The sequence below is a fragment of the Thamnophis elegans genome, chromosome 11, assembly GCF_009769535.1.
Source record: "Thamnophis elegans isolate rThaEle1 chromosome 11, rThaEle1.pri, whole genome shotgun sequence".
Classification (NCBI taxonomy): domain Eukaryota; kingdom Metazoa; phylum Chordata; class Lepidosauria; order Squamata; family Colubridae; genus Thamnophis; species Thamnophis elegans.
In genome coordinates this window covers 38,781,634-38,800,805 of record NC_045551.1, presented here as the reverse complement: position 1 = coordinate 38,800,805, position 19,172 = coordinate 38,781,634, and the positions used below count along the sequence as shown (strand labels likewise).

General features: G+C 38.1%; 2 protein-coding genes across 2 annotated transcripts in view; one reads left to right on the top strand and one right to left on the bottom strand.

The window, feature by feature from the left end:
* Positions 1-5,900, top strand: part of TMEM255B (transmembrane protein 255B) — a 66,127-nt gene extending 60,227 nt beyond the window's left edge. Inside the window, exons 8-9 of the mRNA XM_032226920.1 lie at positions 1,479-1,622; positions 2,543-5,900. Coding sequence (XP_032082811.1) covers positions 1,479-1,622; positions 2,543-2,710 — 312 coding nt within the window. The 3' untranslated portion in view covers positions 2,711-5,900. The remainder of the gene's footprint in view (positions 1-1,478; positions 1,623-2,542) is intronic.
* A 2,168-nt stretch (positions 5,901-8,068) lies between these two features.
* GAS6 (growth arrest specific 6) overlaps positions 8,069-19,172 on the bottom strand; it is a 43,793-nt gene continuing 32,689 nt past the window's right edge. The window contains exons 12-15 of the mRNA XM_032226282.1: positions 15,888-16,056; positions 13,582-13,754; positions 13,035-13,263; positions 8,069-8,408 (exon numbers count right to left, since the gene is read on the bottom strand). Coding sequence (XP_032082173.1) covers positions 8,257-8,408; positions 13,035-13,263; positions 13,582-13,754; positions 15,888-16,056 — 723 coding nt within the window. The 3' untranslated portion in view covers positions 8,069-8,256. The remainder of the gene's footprint in view (positions 8,409-13,034; positions 13,264-13,581; positions 13,755-15,887; positions 16,057-19,172) is intronic.

Below are 19,172 nucleotides of genomic sequence, written 5' to 3'. Positions count from 1 at the left end.
CATAGAGAAATGAAAAGAATGGGAAAGAGCAGAAAATATTAATATATACTTGTACATATTAGTATATATTATGTTTTATATTAATATATAAAACTTCAGTTCTTCCACTTGGCAGTGTTATATTCAATTCTAATCAAATTTAAGATTACAACATAATTCTCTGCTGATCATAAAGTTTTATCCTCCATGGAATATGCCTATGTTGCTATTTTTTAGAACGGATTGCGCCATCAATGTAATTAACATGGATGGTGGGATGTAGTTAAGATAAAACATGTTTGCTTACAAAAGTATCTTACACTTTTGGTTGGCATAGGATGCTGAGCAACCAGACTTCACTTTTATTTAAAAGTTTGACAATGTTATACTAACTGCTCATGCAATTATTAACTATTTTATTTTATTAAGTATTTATATTTGCAAAGTGGGGCCTGGAAATAAATGATTGTTTAGGTGACACAAATCAAGAGTTGCTAGGCCACTGAAAGAATGGCAACTTAAAGCAGTCACGCAGTGCTGAGTTGGACTTTTTATATAAAAATTCACTCTTGGCAGAAAACAACTGCCAACCCCCCCCGCCTCCCCCCCCACTGTGTAATATCCAAGTCTCATCACTACTATAGTTAACCTGGAATACAGCAGTTGCAATTCCCTAACCTATGCCTTAAGCATTGTCTTAAAATAATGTTTCTTCTTGCCCGAATTAATTGAACATAACAGTACTAGCATTGTACTAGAAAGAAATGTTCAAAAGACAACTGAAGGAAACATAATTTTTCTGCTTGATGCTGGCCTACCCTTTAGCTCAGTGTTTCTCAACCTTGGCAGCCTTAAGATGGTGGACTTCAGCTTCCAGAATTCTCCTCCCAATGTTAAAGCTATCTAGTTTTGCTCTAACATTTTGCTGCCCTGTAGTCAAGAGTGGGATTCAGCCGGTTCGGACCAGTTTGCGCGAATCGGTAGTTCCAGCGATCAGTCGTCGTCCCTCCCCTTGCCCCTGTGCTAGTCTGTCCTATATTTCCTCTGTTTGAAGCTCAGCTGATAGGGGCAGCAGAGTGTTGAGCCTCAACTGTTTTACTCACTGGGGCCTGCAGTAGAAGGTAAGTTTTAGAGCGGTTTTGAAATGAACTGCACATGTGCAAAGCTCAGTGAATCAGTTGTTACACTGGTTGAATCCCACCACTGCCTGTAGTGTTGTGTGAACTTTTTCAGCCTTAGAAAAGAGAACTTTCCAACCCCATTACTAGCTCATTTTACAAAGTCCAAATAAAAGCAGGCTTGTTGCCAAAACAGTGGATTTTTCAATGGAGTAAAATAAAGATTGATTTCTCTTTTTAAAAGCTTTCATTTGCCCATCTGTACAAATGGAATGGCATATTATTTGGGAAGGTGTGATTAATGTATCAAGGGGGAAAGTATTCAGTATTGGAATCAGACTTGGAGAGGAAGTAAAATTGATTCATCTCTTGCCATTGCAGGTGCCTGTTTCCCAAATTGCCTTCAGCTCTGCTCCCCCACCACAGATCCTTTACAATCCTGCTCAGCAGATTTTGACATATGCTGGATTTTGTCCTTCAGCAGCTTCTGTTCCTCATTATCCTTCCTATCATCTGCCCCTTCAGGTAGAGTACAGGAGGTGTGCCAATGCATCTGGCATTCACAGTGCCATCCTGGATTGCTTTTATAATAGGAAGTTTTGTGTGTGAATCTATGGGTGCATATTGGTTACTCTGATCCAAGCCTGTGCAATGAATACCAGGTTGACAAAAGAGCATGTTTTTGTGTGTATGTGTTATCAGGAATATCTATTGCTACCATAGCTTAACATTTATATTAGCATTTCTCAAGCTTAACAATTTGAATAGACTGGCTGGTAATTCTAGGAATTGAAGTCCTGACATCTTAAAAGTTGCCAGTCTTGATAAACACTGATTTTATAAGATCAACAGAAATGGGTTTGTGCAGACAAAGAATCAAAACAAAGCAGATAAATCCGAGTTTTGTTGATATTGAAAGTTAAACAGACAATGTTTACAGATCGTATTAAGCCAAGAGTTACTTTACCAATGGTCCTTGGACAAGAGAAGACCAAGCAGAGTCAATCCTGCAGATAAGCACAAAGCTTGTCTGTTTGCTTTATTGCTTCTGGAAACAGACAAAAGAATTGGGCCAAGCACTAAACTAACCAGAAGCTTTGGATTCTGGATTTAAATATCACAATAAGGTATAATTAAAATAACCAAAGATTTACCAACTTAAAAAATATTTTCAAACTGTGGTTTGTTATATATAAATGTGTCTGGAGCCTTCCTTTTGTTTGGCTGGGTTCTTACATCATCACTACACCAAAATAAAAAAAAACAACATTATGGTTTAGACTTGAGAATGACTGCAGGTTGAAGTAGATGCATGTATGTGTGTAAAACTTTGCAGTGGCAAATCCAGAATTTAGGCTTTGAAATTATGAAGTATATCAACATACATTTTAAATACTGTTTTACACTTCAACTTCATTGCAAGCTTTTTCTTTGTCTTGGTGCAGCCTACCGGCAATTTCCCAACATCTTCGTCTACCGATGTATCTTTAGCTGATGACCCCCAGCCACCTTCTCAGGCCAGCTGTAACCATGGGGTGCCTCCTAATGCTCCTCCATTATACACACCAGCCTATTTCTTGTCAGGTGAAAAGCCTCCACCGTACGTACCGTAGCCAATAGATTATTATTCACCTGTTTTTGAAAAGTAAAATAGCTTTGGCAGTGAGAACAATGTGTGCTGACCAGGTTAGCTTCCATTCATTAATGTCATTTTGTGTGGCATTGTATTTTACCATTTTAAGTCTCAGTGTCAGAATGGAAAATGGGCAGCATAAATGTAAGCAAATAATTCATGAAATCAATGTCAATTGGCTATCGGGTTACTTCCAGGAATATCAAGTGATTTTTTTCCCCACCCCAACAAATATATCTTCTCTGGCAGAGTCACAATTGACTGCATTTTAGATTAATGTCTGGTTAAACTTAAGATATTTTTTTAAAAAAAATAGTATGACTTAATTCCAAGGAAAACCTTTAAACTGATCTCCATCTCATATAACTATTAAATCCTCATAATTAAGAAAATCTGCCAGAAAAATGGTATTTGTTTTCATATGCATTTTTCAATAACAGTCATTTCTGTAAGTGTTTTCCCTATATATTTGTTTGCAATTTGTGTCCTGAGATTTGTATTACAACATCCAGAGAAGAGCAGAATCCCAAAATTGTAATGCAATCTGAGATAGACATTGTTATTTTTCCTTTAAAATGTGGATGAAACCAAATTGCCCAATTTTCTTGAGGCAGAACTATTTCAAGTTGTATTCAGGATCAGGTATAATAATGTTAGTGAAAACCAAAATAATATCCCTATAGCTACCCACATAGATTAGCAATGCAGATACATAATTGCTTCATATATGGTTTAACTTAGCCAGTATCTTCTTTTGGGTAAAGATGTCTTCCAAAAGATTGTGGTAGTTATTTTACAATAAAATATTATGTACATATTTTTCATAATTTCAGGGTATGCATTTTATCAAAAAGGAGGGATAAATAATCTAATCTAGTGTGATCTAAGTTCTTCCCCTTCCCCATCCAATGGTACTATATTGAAACATATTTTAAATATTTGGATTTGTTCTCCTTATCCGAATAGTTTGTGATGTCCAGGACTTAATACGGCTGGAAATAAAGTTATTGCTTTCTGCAAACTGCAGATTCAGCCAATTAATAATTGGGCACAAGAAAGGACATTATAAAAGGAATCTGTTGGGAAAGGGGATGATTTGGGGTTCACCAGCTGTTCCAAAAGGCAGAGTTCCTTCTCTCCATTGCCTGTTCCTATTCTAAAAACAGTCATGTTGTCAAAGTCTTAAAAGGCCATGGGAGATACAGCAATAGTAGGGTTTTGCTGTCTTCCAGTCAATTGTGTCCGATTCTCAGAAACTTCCTGGACAAGTTCCTGCAGTTTTCTTGGCAAGGGTTTTTCTTCAGAAATGGTTTGCCATTTCCTAGGGGTGAGAAAAAGCAACTGGCTCATGATCACCAAGCAGGCTTTGTACCTGAGCCTGACTAGAACTCACAGTCTCCCAATTTCCAGCCTGTTGCTTTAACCAGTACACATCTCCTAGGAGGTTATTAGGGCTTGCAAAACCCTCTTCTATTTCATTATCCACAATAAACAGAGAAAATATATGCACAATCTGAAATAAAAAGGATTGGTCTGGGGGGGGGGGAATTACTTAAAATCAGAAGAAATAAATGCATTATATTCCCCAAATATCCTCCACAGTCAGTATTACCAGCCATTCTTCCTATATCAATATACATTTATAATCTAATAACATTTCTGTGGACAGGCTAAATGAGGAGAGATATATGCTTGTCACTTTTTTCTTTTTAATTTGCATAATCGCACCTTAATTTTAAAGCTTTAAAAGCTTTAAAAAATGCTTAATTATCTGACAGTGTTTCTCAGCTTTATTAACTTATTTATTTATTTTATTTGGAGTTTTTATTTGGAGTTTTTATATGCCGCCCAATCCACACTTTATGGTGTGTGAACATCATCTTCCAGAATTCTACAGCCACTTGGCTAAGAAATTCTGGGAGTTAAAATCCACACATCTTAAAGTTCACAAAGTTGAGAAAAATTGATCTATGATATCTAGTCAATTCTGAACCTTATATAACTCATTACAGCAAAGAACATTTATGAACAAGAAGAGGTTGTTTTCTTGATTGCTAGAAAACAAGCAAGCTCAGAGAGCAGTAAGGCCTCCTCATTTCAACCCGGAATTACAAATATTCTATTAGTTCTAAACATGCTTGATTTGGTATAATGGGGATTCTGAGACTTGTTCTTTAAAGTATCTGCTTTAAATGAATTTTTAACCAAGTAACAATTCCATTGGATGAAGGGGCAATGGAAATATTTTTAGAATGAAATAATTTGGGACAATTAAAACTATTTTATAAATAAATAATTTAGTGCTTTAAGATATTTCTGACCACACTGAACAAACAAATATAAAATATAAAATTTCAATTCCTAGACAGGGTGTAGTCCTGGGAAAAGAAATTTCAGTAGTGTAACTCCTAAAATAAGATGATTAATAAAAGTCTTGGAATCTGCTCGGAACTAGACAGGAACCCATATAATGTGTGGGGTATTTTGTATGATGATACTTGCTCCAATGTAACAAGCCCTGAAAAAACAAAAAACTAGATTTGGGGCAAAATGTCTGTAAGAAGAAAAACTCAACCATAACAACTTCTAAGCACTTTGGTGACAGAACTTAGCTTCCTATCTATTACAGAGTACAGACTGATAGTCTTCAAACAGAAATTGAAGTACTATAGGCAGTGTTAAGAGATGGTTAAAATGAACCCAACCAGCTGAAGGATGGCTCAGTGTGTGTAAGGCCATTGTGTATTGTATTTGCAGATAATGAAAAAACTAGAAAGGTTCGTTATCTTGTATACGTAACAGCTTAAATAATAGTGCAAATTTGAGCCAAGTCAGTATCTCAAAAGAATTCACTAGTTTCACATCTCTGTTCCAGATCTACATCATCCATCTGAGAGCAAATTAGGAAATTCTAGAACACCAACAAAGTAGAAAAGTGGCAGATATTAGAATTAGTAATCCCTATTCTCTACATGCTGAAATTTCAAGCTTAATTGGAGCTTGGCTACAGGATTTATGGTCTCAATCACGGTAGCTTTTCCAATCATGTTGAAAATATTACCACATAGTAATGCTCTTTATATTTTCAATGAGAAAATAGGAAAAATATAGTGATATATATTTGTGGGCATGTCTGTACGTGCATGAAGGAAGAATACATGAAGAGATGAATAAATGCAGGATAAATGCCATGTGTGTAAATAAAATCCTTTAAAAATGTTTTTGTGGGCCTCTTCTTATATATGGAAAAATAGCATTACAAAATAACTTGATATAAATAGGATAACCAACATTTTCACCACTTCAGAAAGCATCCAAACACAGGTGATAAATCAGAGGGCTACACGTATATTACTAAAAATATACATATATGTTTTGGCAAAAGCTTAAACATCACCTCTTTCCTCCCCAGTGCAATACTGCTATTCTATAGTTTGTCAGGTAATCCAATTAGTAAGCTTCTGATAGTTATAGTGATGTATAATGTAACTATACCATGATGTATAGTGATGTATAATGTAACTATACAATGATGGCGAAGCTATGACACGTGTGCCACAGATGGCACACAGATCCCTCTCTGCTGGCACATGCGCCATTCGTCCCAGGTCACATCTCCGTGTTTCTTTCGTGAACTTGTTCCCCTACAAATGACGAAACAGAAGCTCACAAAAGAAAAAAAACTTACCTCTTGCCGTGCCTCCAGTGTTGGGATGCTCAGTCTCCTGCCAGCCAGCTGGGCTTTGAGTCTCTGCTGTGCATGCACGCATGTCCGCATGCCTGTGCATGTGGCATGCCTGCGTATGCCTGTACATGCATGCATGTCCACACGCACACACTTGTACATCATGTGCACGTACACATACCTTTTAGTTTGGGCATGTGCACACGGACAGTTGGCCACTCAGTGTATAAAAGGTTCACCATCACTGAACTATACTATACTACTTTGTAACTACCCCCTATAGAAAAACATATATTGCTTTACTCCTATACTTTTTTCAGCTTTTGATGGGTACATTTGAAAAAATGCTGTTACATTGGGATTGAAAGACAAAAGGCCTGGGACAAATAGCTTTCCCAATCATAGAAAAAGGCAAACATATTCTGAAATAACACACAAATAATCTGAATAAATAACAGCAAGCTGATGTAATCATTTAGGAACAGCAGGATAAACATGGACTATATAAAAACTCAAGAGCCCAAGCTTGTTACTTTTTCCAAGTTAATTTCTTAATGGGGTAGTTAACCGTAGCATATTAAGTCTTTATAAGGCCAAACAGTTTTACTAACTTTTATTGGATTCCAGGTTAGCCTAGAACTGTATATCATGTACACTGAGTACATGGGAAAGAAAAAAAGGAAGACTGAAAAGGAATACTTGAGGCCTGGAAAGCCCTATTCCCAGAATGTAAGAAACTGGAAGCAGGTTCGATGGAGCTCATTCGGTTAAACTTGGTCAATCCAAAATATTACTTCAGCCATCCTCGATGAGACTGTTCTGCACTGTAGAGGGCGAAATTCAACAAATGCTGGGTCCTCCTTCCTTTAAATACTAAACTTATCAAGTTTCAGGAAATGGTTCCTAAACTGCTCCTGCTGGAACAGACACTCTTTTTCTGTTTCGTGATCCTCCTCTTCTTCTTTATCCTACTGGATAAAGTCAAGTTTACTTTTGTTTATTGTGAGAAAGAAAGCTGAAGGAAGTGGTTATCCAAAGATAATCAGGAAAACAGGTTTAAAATCCACACCATCCTTTGAATAAAACCAAAGGAAAAAGGTGGAGCACTTCATCCTATGCTTTTGCATCCCATATGTTTGTACTATATCCAAGGGTAGAATAGAATAGCATTAGTATGAGGATTTTATTTTACAAGCCTTGATTTTCCATTACAGATTATACTTCCAACAAAGGCAGAAGGAACCAAGAGAGGAGAATGGGAACCACTATTGAACATGTGGATTTAAATGTTTCTTGTTCCCTCCATAATTGCTGTTTGCCATGTTTTCTAAAACCCAAAGCCAAACTTCTTATGTCTAAATTAGATAGGAAAACACATTTGCTAGGCTTAAGCTTTGAATGGGAGAAAATGTTAAAATCTCACTGCCCATGTTCATCTACAGTAAATGCTGTCCTTGCATCATATAATTCAACAAAAAGTTTTATTTTTTTTTTCATATTTTGTAAGTTAGGAAGCAGCATTAAAAAAATACATAATTATTTTTAATCTTTCAGTCCACACACAGTAATTTACCAGCGGCTATGAACTGTCTTTCAACTACTTACCTCAGACAACAATTTGCAACTTCTGGTTATTAACATTAGTCTTCTCAACTATTTACAAATATATTACATATTTTAAATTCTCTCAAGCAAAGAAATATTTCAATAATTAACACAGTAGATCCTACATCACTTCAGTGTTCAAGGGAACTATACACGCAGTGCTGGAAATCTGAATAATTTATAACTGAAATGCACATATGTTGAATACAAAAATTCTGTGTGTGTTGCAGTGGCATCTATTGACCAGTTTCTACTGGAGGACAAGAATGAGAGGTGATGTCATTGGTCTTTTGGAGCGCCTCATCTAAATCCAGAGCTTGATTGTTAACTTTCACCGTCATGCAGCCATGGTAGGAAGCAGTAACTGGAGTTGAAGTGACAGGAACATCTGTGGTGTTTTTAAAACAAGAACAACAAAGAAAGACATCTTCAATAAACACTACTACCAAGCTCCTCATTCTTCTTAATTTCAAAATATATAGAACAATTGTTCTTTTTGATGTTGTAAGTAGTTCATGTATCTTATAATGGCTATATGAACAGTTGAGCCCCACTATGAAAAGAAATATTCATAAAAAGCACCTTGGCAAATGAAGAACCAGAAATTATATCCTGGAATGAATTCTAATTTCTTGTCACTTCTACTTTCAAAATCTTCACTGTAATTTTTAAAATAAACTTTAGCTTTTGGCAGTGGAGTGGCACTGGAGAGCAAACCACTGCCAAAACCTAAAACCTGAGCTACAAATATTTTCTATTATTTCAACATAAACCTTAAATGGATGCAGCATCACAGTCCAGGTTCTGACTCTTGGTACATGCACCGATATAGAATGGGTCGAAATATCATTTCACTATCTTATCAGCTTTGCCCCTCCTTTTAGCCAAAAGATCAACACACAATACACACAACAAACATGACTAGCTTTGATTCCCCCCATTGGTGATAGCATCATTACCTTTTTAAAAATATCGTATTTTTCGGAGTATAAGATGCACCTTTTTCCCTCAAAAGAGGCTGAAAATCTGGGTGCATCTTATACACTGAATACAGCATTTTTTGTCTCCCGAAACCCGCCCCCCCCTCACCAAAATGGCCCTTCATACCTCTTAGGAGGCTTATAGAGGAGCTCCTGGGGGCTGGGGAGCGCAGAAATGAGCAAAAAATGGAGCATTTTTTTGCTCAATTTTGCCCCCCCCCCCCCCAGCCCCATGAGCACTCTATAAGCCTCCTAAAGGCTATGCATGGCCTTTTTTGACAAAAAGGGGCAAATGTTTGCTTGTTTTGGGGGGCCCCACCCTCTAGGAACATGCTACAAGCCTCCTAAAGGCTATTCATGCCTTTTTTTTTTTTTTGAAGAAAAACGGGCCATTTTTGAGAGGTCTGCAGAGTACAAAAAAAATTTTTTTTTTAATTTGCCTCTTCAAAATTTTGATGCGTCTTATACGTCGGTGCGTCTTATACTCTGAAAAATACAGTACACCCTGCAAACATCTCCATATTATACAATCAGTCTCTGAGATGTGTATTTATCTCCACTGCCTTGCTGGACTCAGAAACACTGCAAGATCTCTGTTTTTGTTAAAATGATGAATGCACAAGCATTTGTTATTTGCTTCCCTTGACCTCACCTGCCAATTAAGGTTCTGCCATATAGGTAGTCCTCGATCTATGACTGTGAAGGACATGTTGTGATGTTGTAAAGTGGGATCACCTTGGTTAACGACCCCAACCCTGCTCTCCCTGGTGAGGTCAAATGACCATGCAGGTTGTTAAGTGGAGCATGGAGTGCCTCTGGAGTGGGAGAAGCCCAGTGCAGGCCCAGACCCACCTGCCATGGGACTCCCAAGATCTTCTTCACCCCAACAAATGACATGCTCTGCCTGCTGCCCCTCGGGGTCCCCACAGCCTTTAGACCTTCTTCTGTCACCAGGTCCCCACATGCCTTGTACAAAACCATACTTTTCATATGAAACATTATTTTCTAATCTATAGCACTCTCCCTACTCTCTCTGAAACATATGGAATGCAGTTTCTCCAACAGGCTTTGGGTGATATCTAGAAAGAACCAGGAAGAACTTTGCACTTATCAGGAAGATATTACCTAGCTGGGGGAAAACAACTGAGCAATCTAATGCTTGGATGGGGTGGGGCAGAAAACACAAGGAAAAGCAGTCATCAGCGGACATTTGCATTCCACTTCTGCAGGATTCCTCTACAAACCAATGCTTGCATCTGTAAAAACTCTTCAAGTACTCAGAAAATAAAAGTAAGGAGCAAACAAACGCTACATTATCTGAGTAAGTCTCATATATCCAAATATCTTTGCTTAATTAACAAGAATGACAAAAGTACAGTATTTAAGAACCAAGGCCTTGCTTTTTTGCACTAATTGTTAACAATTACTCCCTCTCGGTCCTCTTATATTTCTGTGTTATCCATAGAAACCTTTTCTTTCCAAGAGCTGGCTCCCACAGATACAGACATATACACATACACACACAGTGCCTCTTTAGTACCCATTTGAAAAAGCAGAGATAAATCCAAGTTTAGCCCACTAATCTAAATTTAATCTAACAGGATCATATGGACAGACTCTAACTACAGACTCTAACACTACACTATGTGTAGCAAGAGAAATGAATGCGCCCATGACATATTCCTATGTTCACTGAGCATATACTTCACATATACTAAAACAGCGGCCCTCAACCTTTTGGGTACCAGGGACCAATTCTGTGGAGAGAGGATTTTCTGCATACACGAAGGGGTATGGTTTCACACGCTGCCTGCATCTTGCGGATGGGGCTTTGCTTGTTTGCGTGAACCGGTTTCTGGCATGCCGCAGACTGGTGCCAGTCCATGGACTGGGGGTTGGAAACCCCTGTACTAAAAAATAGAACTGGGCCTTCAGTAAGAATCAGTGGAATGTACTTTACTTCTACATAACTATAAGAAAATGTCTGCAATTTGATACAATTTGGCAAGTTGACTTTTCTGTCACTTAATCTGTTGTACAAGAGGAATCCTGAAGCAAAACTGGTATTTATTTTGCAGCATCACCACCACCACCAACAACAACAAAACAACAACAGTAATAATAATGGTGTCTTCCCAATAGCTTCAAATAGCTCTTGTAAAGGAGGTGGGATACCCTGGCAGATGTTTTTGATATTTGATAGCCACGTCCTGAGTTATTCAGTATTGTTGACAGAGGAATCAGTGCAATGACAAACCGTAGTGGTGACACTGAGTCTGCTTGAAATATTCTTCTCTTGATGTTAACTTCTCCCAGTCTATCACAATTGGCCAGCAACTGTGTCCTCCACTGTGCCATTGATCTTTACATAAACCTTCTGATATTTCTACTGCTCCAGTTATTTCTAGGCACCTGATTAACCAACCATGTGGCAGGGAGTCAAACGCTTTCCTGTAATCAAGCCATGCTACATTGAAATTGATCTTCTTTCTCTTTCCATTTTCCAGAATCAATTAGAAGTTGATCTTTTATCCCTATGCTGTTTGGGCAGGTTTTTTTCTGCTCAGGTGGAAAGAACTTATTTTCAGTAGATGCTGTTGGACTGCATCAGCTATCACACCAGAAAGTAATATGAAAGTTGTTGGTAATAATTGGCCTGTAGTTGCCTGGTCTTGTCCCCTTTTCAAACTTTCATTATCAGGTAGGTTTTGCCAGATGTTAGCCACTCTTCAATTTCACCTCTTGCAGTATGTTGTTAAACTGCTTGGCAAAAAGTGAGAATAGGTAATGCCAATGGTCATAGGCATCTTGGGTGCAATCCCAAAATAACAGGAGCACCACTTGAACATCATCGGCATTGACAAATTTACCACCAGTCAATTGCAAAAGGTGTTTTTACTCAGAATAGCTTACATCCTGTAATAATACCTTCAACACCATCAAACATCCACATCTGCCTAGCCCAGATAATTGGAAAGGACTCAACAAACAAAAATGCCAAATCTGGACTCAACATTTGGCAGACACTGCTATGAACCCTAATAAAGTAATGAAAATAATGAATGATAATGAATAGACCAAGTATATGATAATGGCAAAAATAATGAAAATAAAATTAAAACCATAATAGAAACTCTCTTTAAAGCAACCATATCCTTCTTTAGGACCTTTCCTCAGTTTGCACCAAAGGGTTGCATAGCTCTAATACTCACCAAATGTAATCAATGTTAAGATGTGCCTTAATCCAAATAATTACAGGAACCATAAACACATAAGGATTTTGAAAATTCTGTGTAAACTATTTCAGAAACCTGAGTCATTATATAAGTTATCCCAAATAATCACATATCTACTGGAAAAATTAGCAGTGGTGGAAGCTACTGATCATTTGATGACAGCCATATGAAAGCATCTCTAAGCATCAGGAGTGGTATTTTTATGACCTCTGCACATCCAGCAATTGTAATAGACTTCTGGACTATTTCCTGTAAATAACTTGCAGTGCACTGCCTGGGTATTAAACAAGGAAGATCATAATGTTTGCTAATGGAACATATTTAATTGCATGAACAGCTGAATAACAGCCTCTGCATCCCAAATGATCTGATGTGGTTGAATTCATGTATTAGAATTATACAATTGGAATTATACAAAGCCTTGAAGGGAAATCTATCATCAGTTCTAATATAATGGAAAAACGTTGAAGGGAAAATTATTTGCTCTTCCATGAACAATGTACATATTGTATGTTATATTACATTCATTTCTATTATTTCTTTGTGACTCTTTATTAAAACCAGGCCCGAGACAGCATGAAGTATATATTTTTTTCCTCAGAACAAAATCAAATTTAATTGTGCTTCATTTACTTAACTTCCCCAAGGATATAACCTACATGCTGTAATGTGTTTAAAAGCAAACAAGTCAATAAGGTTTGTTCTTGAGGCAGTCATGCAGGAAAGATGGAAAAGATCCAATTTTCATAGGCCACCTATTCTGTCATATGCATTCTGGATGTAGCATTGAACACCCACCTGGCAGTCCTCCCACATAGGTTTTTATAGATGACTGTAGATAATTATCTAAAACAGACAGATTATCTTCCAGTTGTTCCTGGTTTAGTTCATTCTGTCCTGCAGTCCCATCCATGGTCAGAACTATCTGACTATTGCTGATGGAGATGTCTATCAAGTGTTCTTGTTTGTCACAAATGCTTACTGCCAGCCGGCAAACCACAGTATTCTTCACTGCTAGGATAATAAACTGTACAGCAAGGAAATAAAATAAAAGTTTGTTAATGAAATACTGACCTACTATATTTTTGAAAAAGATTAAAAACTAAATAATACTGAAGATGTTATTATGACATATATATTGCAGTGGACAACCAATCTGAAGTATTCTATTCCCATTTCCCAGAAATCTTTGAAAATATACTTTTATGTGTTAATTAACATAACATAATGCATTAATTAATATGAATTAGTATTCACGGAACTGTTTTAATAATTTAAAAGTTCCTCCTTGTTGTACTACACATACACATGCATGAAGTATTTCAATATGTATTTGTGTGCTTACCTGTTGCTTAAGCTTCTTTGTGGAATGATAGTCAATCAGAGCCACTGAAAAAGGGACTATTGCTTTATTGCTAACAAGAGCAAAGAGCACTCCAGTATCTGTGGCTGGACGAATTAAAAAATTTACTTTTAATTCCCACTGCTTCCTGGTTTCATTGATATCAAATGGATAAGCTACAGAGAGAAGAAACAGAGAACTAAGTGCATATTCTACTATTTTTAACACTTCAAATAATAGAACAGTAGGTAAGATTTCTCACTCATGGTAAGAACAAACGGCCATAATCACAACTTCTTCAGATGTATATTGTTATTTTATGCTATGTTGCTATGTTATAATAATATTTCCATCCTTTTAACAGCTCTTTTGTTAATTTCATAAAAAGCGCCGTGATTGCTTTGTCTAGTTAAAGATTATAATTTTTAATCACTAAGACATCTGGACTGTAAGAACCTGGTCAATCTGCTAGATTTTTAGGGTCCCTAATCATCCAATATCGTGAGCTGCAGGAATTAATTCTGGGTTTCTAATAGAAAGAAACTAGAACAAGGAAATAAAGCTACTTTCAGTTCTATTTTACCTCAGTGCAGCATTAGATGTATAATACTGTGTTTTCCCCAAAATAAGACTCAGTCTTATTTTATTTTGGGCTTGAAAATAAACACTCGGGCTTATTTTCGGGGAGGTCTTTTTTTAAGTACAGGTGGGAGAGGTGATTTGGACATGCTGTGCAGCTGTCTGGCTCATGTGAGGGTCGCAGGACGCTTATGCAGAGCCACTGGCAGCAGGTGGAGGCATGGGCAGGGAGGGGGAGAGACAGGGATCTGGATGTACTGTGCAGCTGCCTGGCTCATGGGAGGCTTGTGGCACCACTGGCAACAGGAGGGCAGAGGCAGGTGATTTCGGTGCAGCTGTAGGCAAGCCTAGAGACAGTGGAATAGAGTGGGTGGTGTATTGGGATTGCTTGTCTCCCCACCCTTGCCTCTGCCTCCACCTGCTGCCAGTGGCACCATACAAGCCTCCCATGAGCCAGGCAGACGCACAGCACATCCGGATCACCTGTCTCCCCTCCCCCATTCCTCTGCCTCCGCCTGCTGCTGGTGATGCTGCACAAGTGTCCCGCGAACCTGTGAGCCAATTACATTTTAAGCCCTAGTGAATTTTCTCTCCTAAGTCATAACTCATACCATACATTGTCTGCCAGGTTATATAGGCAGGGAAAGAGGTATATCACATTGCAACCAGCCAAAAGTAAATCATTTTATATATTCTATGCATGGCTTTACTTAAAAGCTATTACCATATTTTTTGGAGTATAAGATGCACCAAAGTATAAGATACGCCTTAGTTTTGGGGAGGAAAATAGGGGGGACGGAAATCCTGCCTATCAGGGATTCATCTGGCTAGTGTCATTAGTCTAATCAGCTTCAGCACATAAGTTTGCTGGCTTTGAGCATGCATGCTTTTTATCCCCTGGACTATGTATTCCAAGTGAGGCCACACTGATTAGCAATCACTTACAATCATTACAAACAATCATTATTGAGGGCAAGTGAGAAGTCTATTTGGACCAAAAAGGAGTACACTTTCCTATCTAAACTCTCTTTGAGCTCATTAACCAGCATGATTGATGCTATTTCTATTCTGGAAACTTGGGAGCAGTAATACTAGCAGATTATCTGCTCCACAGAAAAATTGAAGGGCATACTTAAATGAGAAAATTCAAAGAAGATAGCCACAATTTTGTTGCATTGGAGAGAAGTAGATTTTCCATTCCTTGAGAAATTGTTTTTGAAGCACAGACTCCTTTTTGTTTGTCTCTACTCTTCCAAGCCTCACATAGATGTACCCATATCCAAAGGGGTGAGTATGCTGCAGTAAAAATATTCAAAGCTTTTTTTCATCCCTAATGAGGTGCTAACGAGTAAAGCAATCTTCCCTGCTTTGCCTGCTTTTCCCATTGCTGCTCCCTCCAACAATCAGCTGTGCTTTGGAAGCTTTTTTTCGTTGGAAGGAATAGCAATGAGAAAGCAGGCAAAGGACATCTGTCACTTGTTTGCACCTCATTAGGGCTGAAAAGCTACATTTGGAGTATAAGTTGCACCCAAATTTTCAGCCTCTTTTAGAGGGGAAAAAGGTATATGGTAGATCATGCATTATACACATATTCAATATTCTTTGTAAGAGGTTAGCTTTTTCAGAGTTATGATAGCGCCATTATTTTTTCTTCTTCGTCCATGCCTAGAAGACACATTAATTTTCTTGTAAAACTTTCTTTCATATAATAATTAAGAACAAGCACTTACCATAACTGAGATTAAACATAGCAAATCCTTTGCCAGGGTAGAAAGAGCCTCTTCCTGCAATTGCAAAGCACTGCATCTTATCATTCTTTTGGACCATTTCTTGGATAGGCATGTCCTCCTTATTCTGCCAATTCCAAGCCCTCATACATCCATCTAGTCGAGGGTTAATCTAACAAGATAAATGGAATGACCTTTCTTTGAACTGCTGATGAAAATGGAAAGGGATTTATCCAAATATTTTAACTTAGAAAATAATGCTTTTCAATTATCTCAAATCTCTCTCCAATATTCAGTGGTGGGCTCCTACCAGTTCGGCCTGGTTTGGCTGAACCGGCAATGGTTTGGTAGCCTAGGTCACTGGAACTGGCAGAAACCCATGCCTGCCACGCCCCCAAACTGGTTCTCCCGGTGGTGCCTATGGCGCTGCCATCTTGTTTTTTGCTTCTGAACATGCGCAGAGCAATTTTTATTGCATTGCTCCTTTGCGTACAGCACACATCAAGCGCGTGCACTGCACGGTCATGACCAAATTGGCAGTAACAACTGCTGGAACCTACCGCTGAATATATTGATTATATTTATACTCAATAAATATAATATGAATATTATAAAACAACATAGGCTTAATCAACCATGGTTTAATACCATTGCCAGGACATACAGTACTGTTACATTACTTCAATGGCCTTTTTTTGGGGGGGTAAATAGATCGTATAGACTTATGTAGGCTTATAGTTTAGCTGCATTTGGAATGCTGTCCTCAGTCCAACTCATCCAAAAAAGAGAACATGTTCTGAGAGAAAATGTTATAGCACTTCCCCTACAATCAAAAGACAAAACACAAGAGGTTTGAACTTTAGAGTAGGTAGGGGATAGGCATCTGTGAAATTTAATATATCTATTGCTTTTATTGTTGTTGTAAGTTGCAAAGCTGTGTCTGACCCATCGCGACACATGGACAACATTCCTCCAGGCCTTTTTGCCTCTTGGGACTGTCATGGCAAAGATACTGGAGAGGGTTGCCATTTCCTTCTCTATTGCTATAAGTGATGCTGTAGGAAGGAGAGGATGACAGAGAATGAGGTTGGATGGAGTCACTGAAGCAGTCGGCGTGAGCTTAAATGGACTCCAGGGGTGGTAGAGGATAGGAAGGTCTGGAGGAACGTTGTCCATGGTGTCATGATGGGTTGGACACAACTTTGTGACTAACAACAACAGAGCATCACAAATATAGGATGTTGATAGAAACTCACTGGCTATCATAAGCCAACCAAAACTGCTTCCTGTAACAGGTTAAAAGGATGTTCTGCTTTAAGCCAAAAGGGAGCCATGTCTCTGTCACAGCTTTTCCTCTTCTATTTCTTTAAGTTAGAGAGCAACATCTATGTCTGATCATCAAGCAAGGTGGGCAGGTAAGAAGAGATGGCTGCAGTTGACTCCTCTTCCAAAGAAATAAATGCAGTGGAAGGAAGGGAAGAGCTGCTTATGTGGTCCCTCCTGACACCTTGCCACCTGCTGCTTTCATTGATTCATAAAAAGCTGCAGTGTCACAAAGCATGGAGAGAATAACCAGAGGAAAAGAACTATTTCTATAGGTTGTGAAAATGTGAATCCATCTGAGTGAAGAGTTTGGGTATAGAGCTGGTAGAACAGTCAGAAGAGTGATTAAAGGATTAAAGAGCCGAGGTGGCGCAGTTCAGCAGATCAAATCTCACCAGGCTCAAGGTTGACTCAGTCTTCCATCCTTCGGAGGTGGGTAAAATGAGGACCCAGATTGTTGGGGGAAATAGGCTGACTCTGTAAACCGCTTAGAGAGGCTGTAAAAGCACTATGAAGCGATATATAAGTCTAAGTGCTATTGCTATTCATGAACAGGAAGGCATGTAAAGTAGGAAAACAGATTTTAATGCAGCATGATATCATTTCTTAGGCTAAGAGTTGCACTTTTCCTCCCAATGATGCCATTTTAGTTTTATACACTTTCTCTCTAGTTAAAGAATAATATGTATTTGTCATGAGCCTGGTTTTGTAAAACCTCTTTCCATCTTTTGTGAAATCGGACATTGCCTTATCTTCTATATTTTAGAAAGGTTGGCTTTATTTATAATTTAATTCAGTCTATTGTTTTGATTGGACTTGTATAGACCATTCTGCATTCTTCCAGAGGGAGTACATATGGAAATGAAGTGAATCATAAATCAATCAGAATTTTCTCAAGAAAATATAACACTGCAAGATAAAACATAAGATTCCACATAGTCTACAAATTAGGTCACTGAACCTTTACAGAGTTTGCTGTGATAAAAGTTGCAAAACACTATCACCAGGGAAGCATAAGGAGAAAAAAAACCCTTAAAGAATGCAGAGGAGTAAATAGACTTGCTCATAAGGCATGTTGACCTACTATCCTCCCTAGAGCCACCAGCTAAAAATAGATACGTGAACATTACAAAACAAAGAAAAAAAAACAGAACAGCAGAAAAGCCAATTTCTATAGTGTTGAGAGCAATTTTGCTTGCTTGACATACACTATATTGCCAAAAGTATTCGCTCACCTGCCTTTACTCGCATATGAATGTACTGTAAGTGACATCCCATTCCTAATCCATAGGGTTCAATATGACGTCAGTTCACCCTTTGCAGCTATAACAGCTTCAACTCTTCTGGGAAGGCTGGCCACAAGGTTTGGGAGTGTGTTTATGGGAATTTTTGACCATTCTTCCAGAAGCGCATTTGTGAGATCACACACTGATGTTGGACGAGTATACATGGCCTATCACTTCGTGGCTAAGTTGCTGTCATTCCCAAACACTTCCACCTTCTTATAATATAGCTGACAGTTGACTGTGGAATATTTAGGAGCAAGGAAATTTCACAACTCGATTTGTTGCACAGGTGGCATCCTATCACAGTTCCATGCTGGAATTCACTGAATTCCTGAGAGTGACCCATTCTTTCATAAATGTTTGTAAACACAGTCTGCATGCCTAGGTACTTGATTTTATGCACTTGTGGCCATGGAATGGATTGGAACACCTGATTCTGATTATTTGGATGGGTGAGCGAATGCTTTTGGCAATATAGTGTATCTCCTGAATATGTGTTCTATTGCACAAATTTACTCTTGTGGTCAAAAGTAATCTGACATACGAGCTTTTAAAATACATATTTTTTCTTCATGGACAAGTTATTTTATCTTACTTTATTAGTATTACTTTATTATTATTATTTTATCTTATTTGAATCAAAGATGGCTATATCCCTTGTTCCATCAGGTGCCCAACT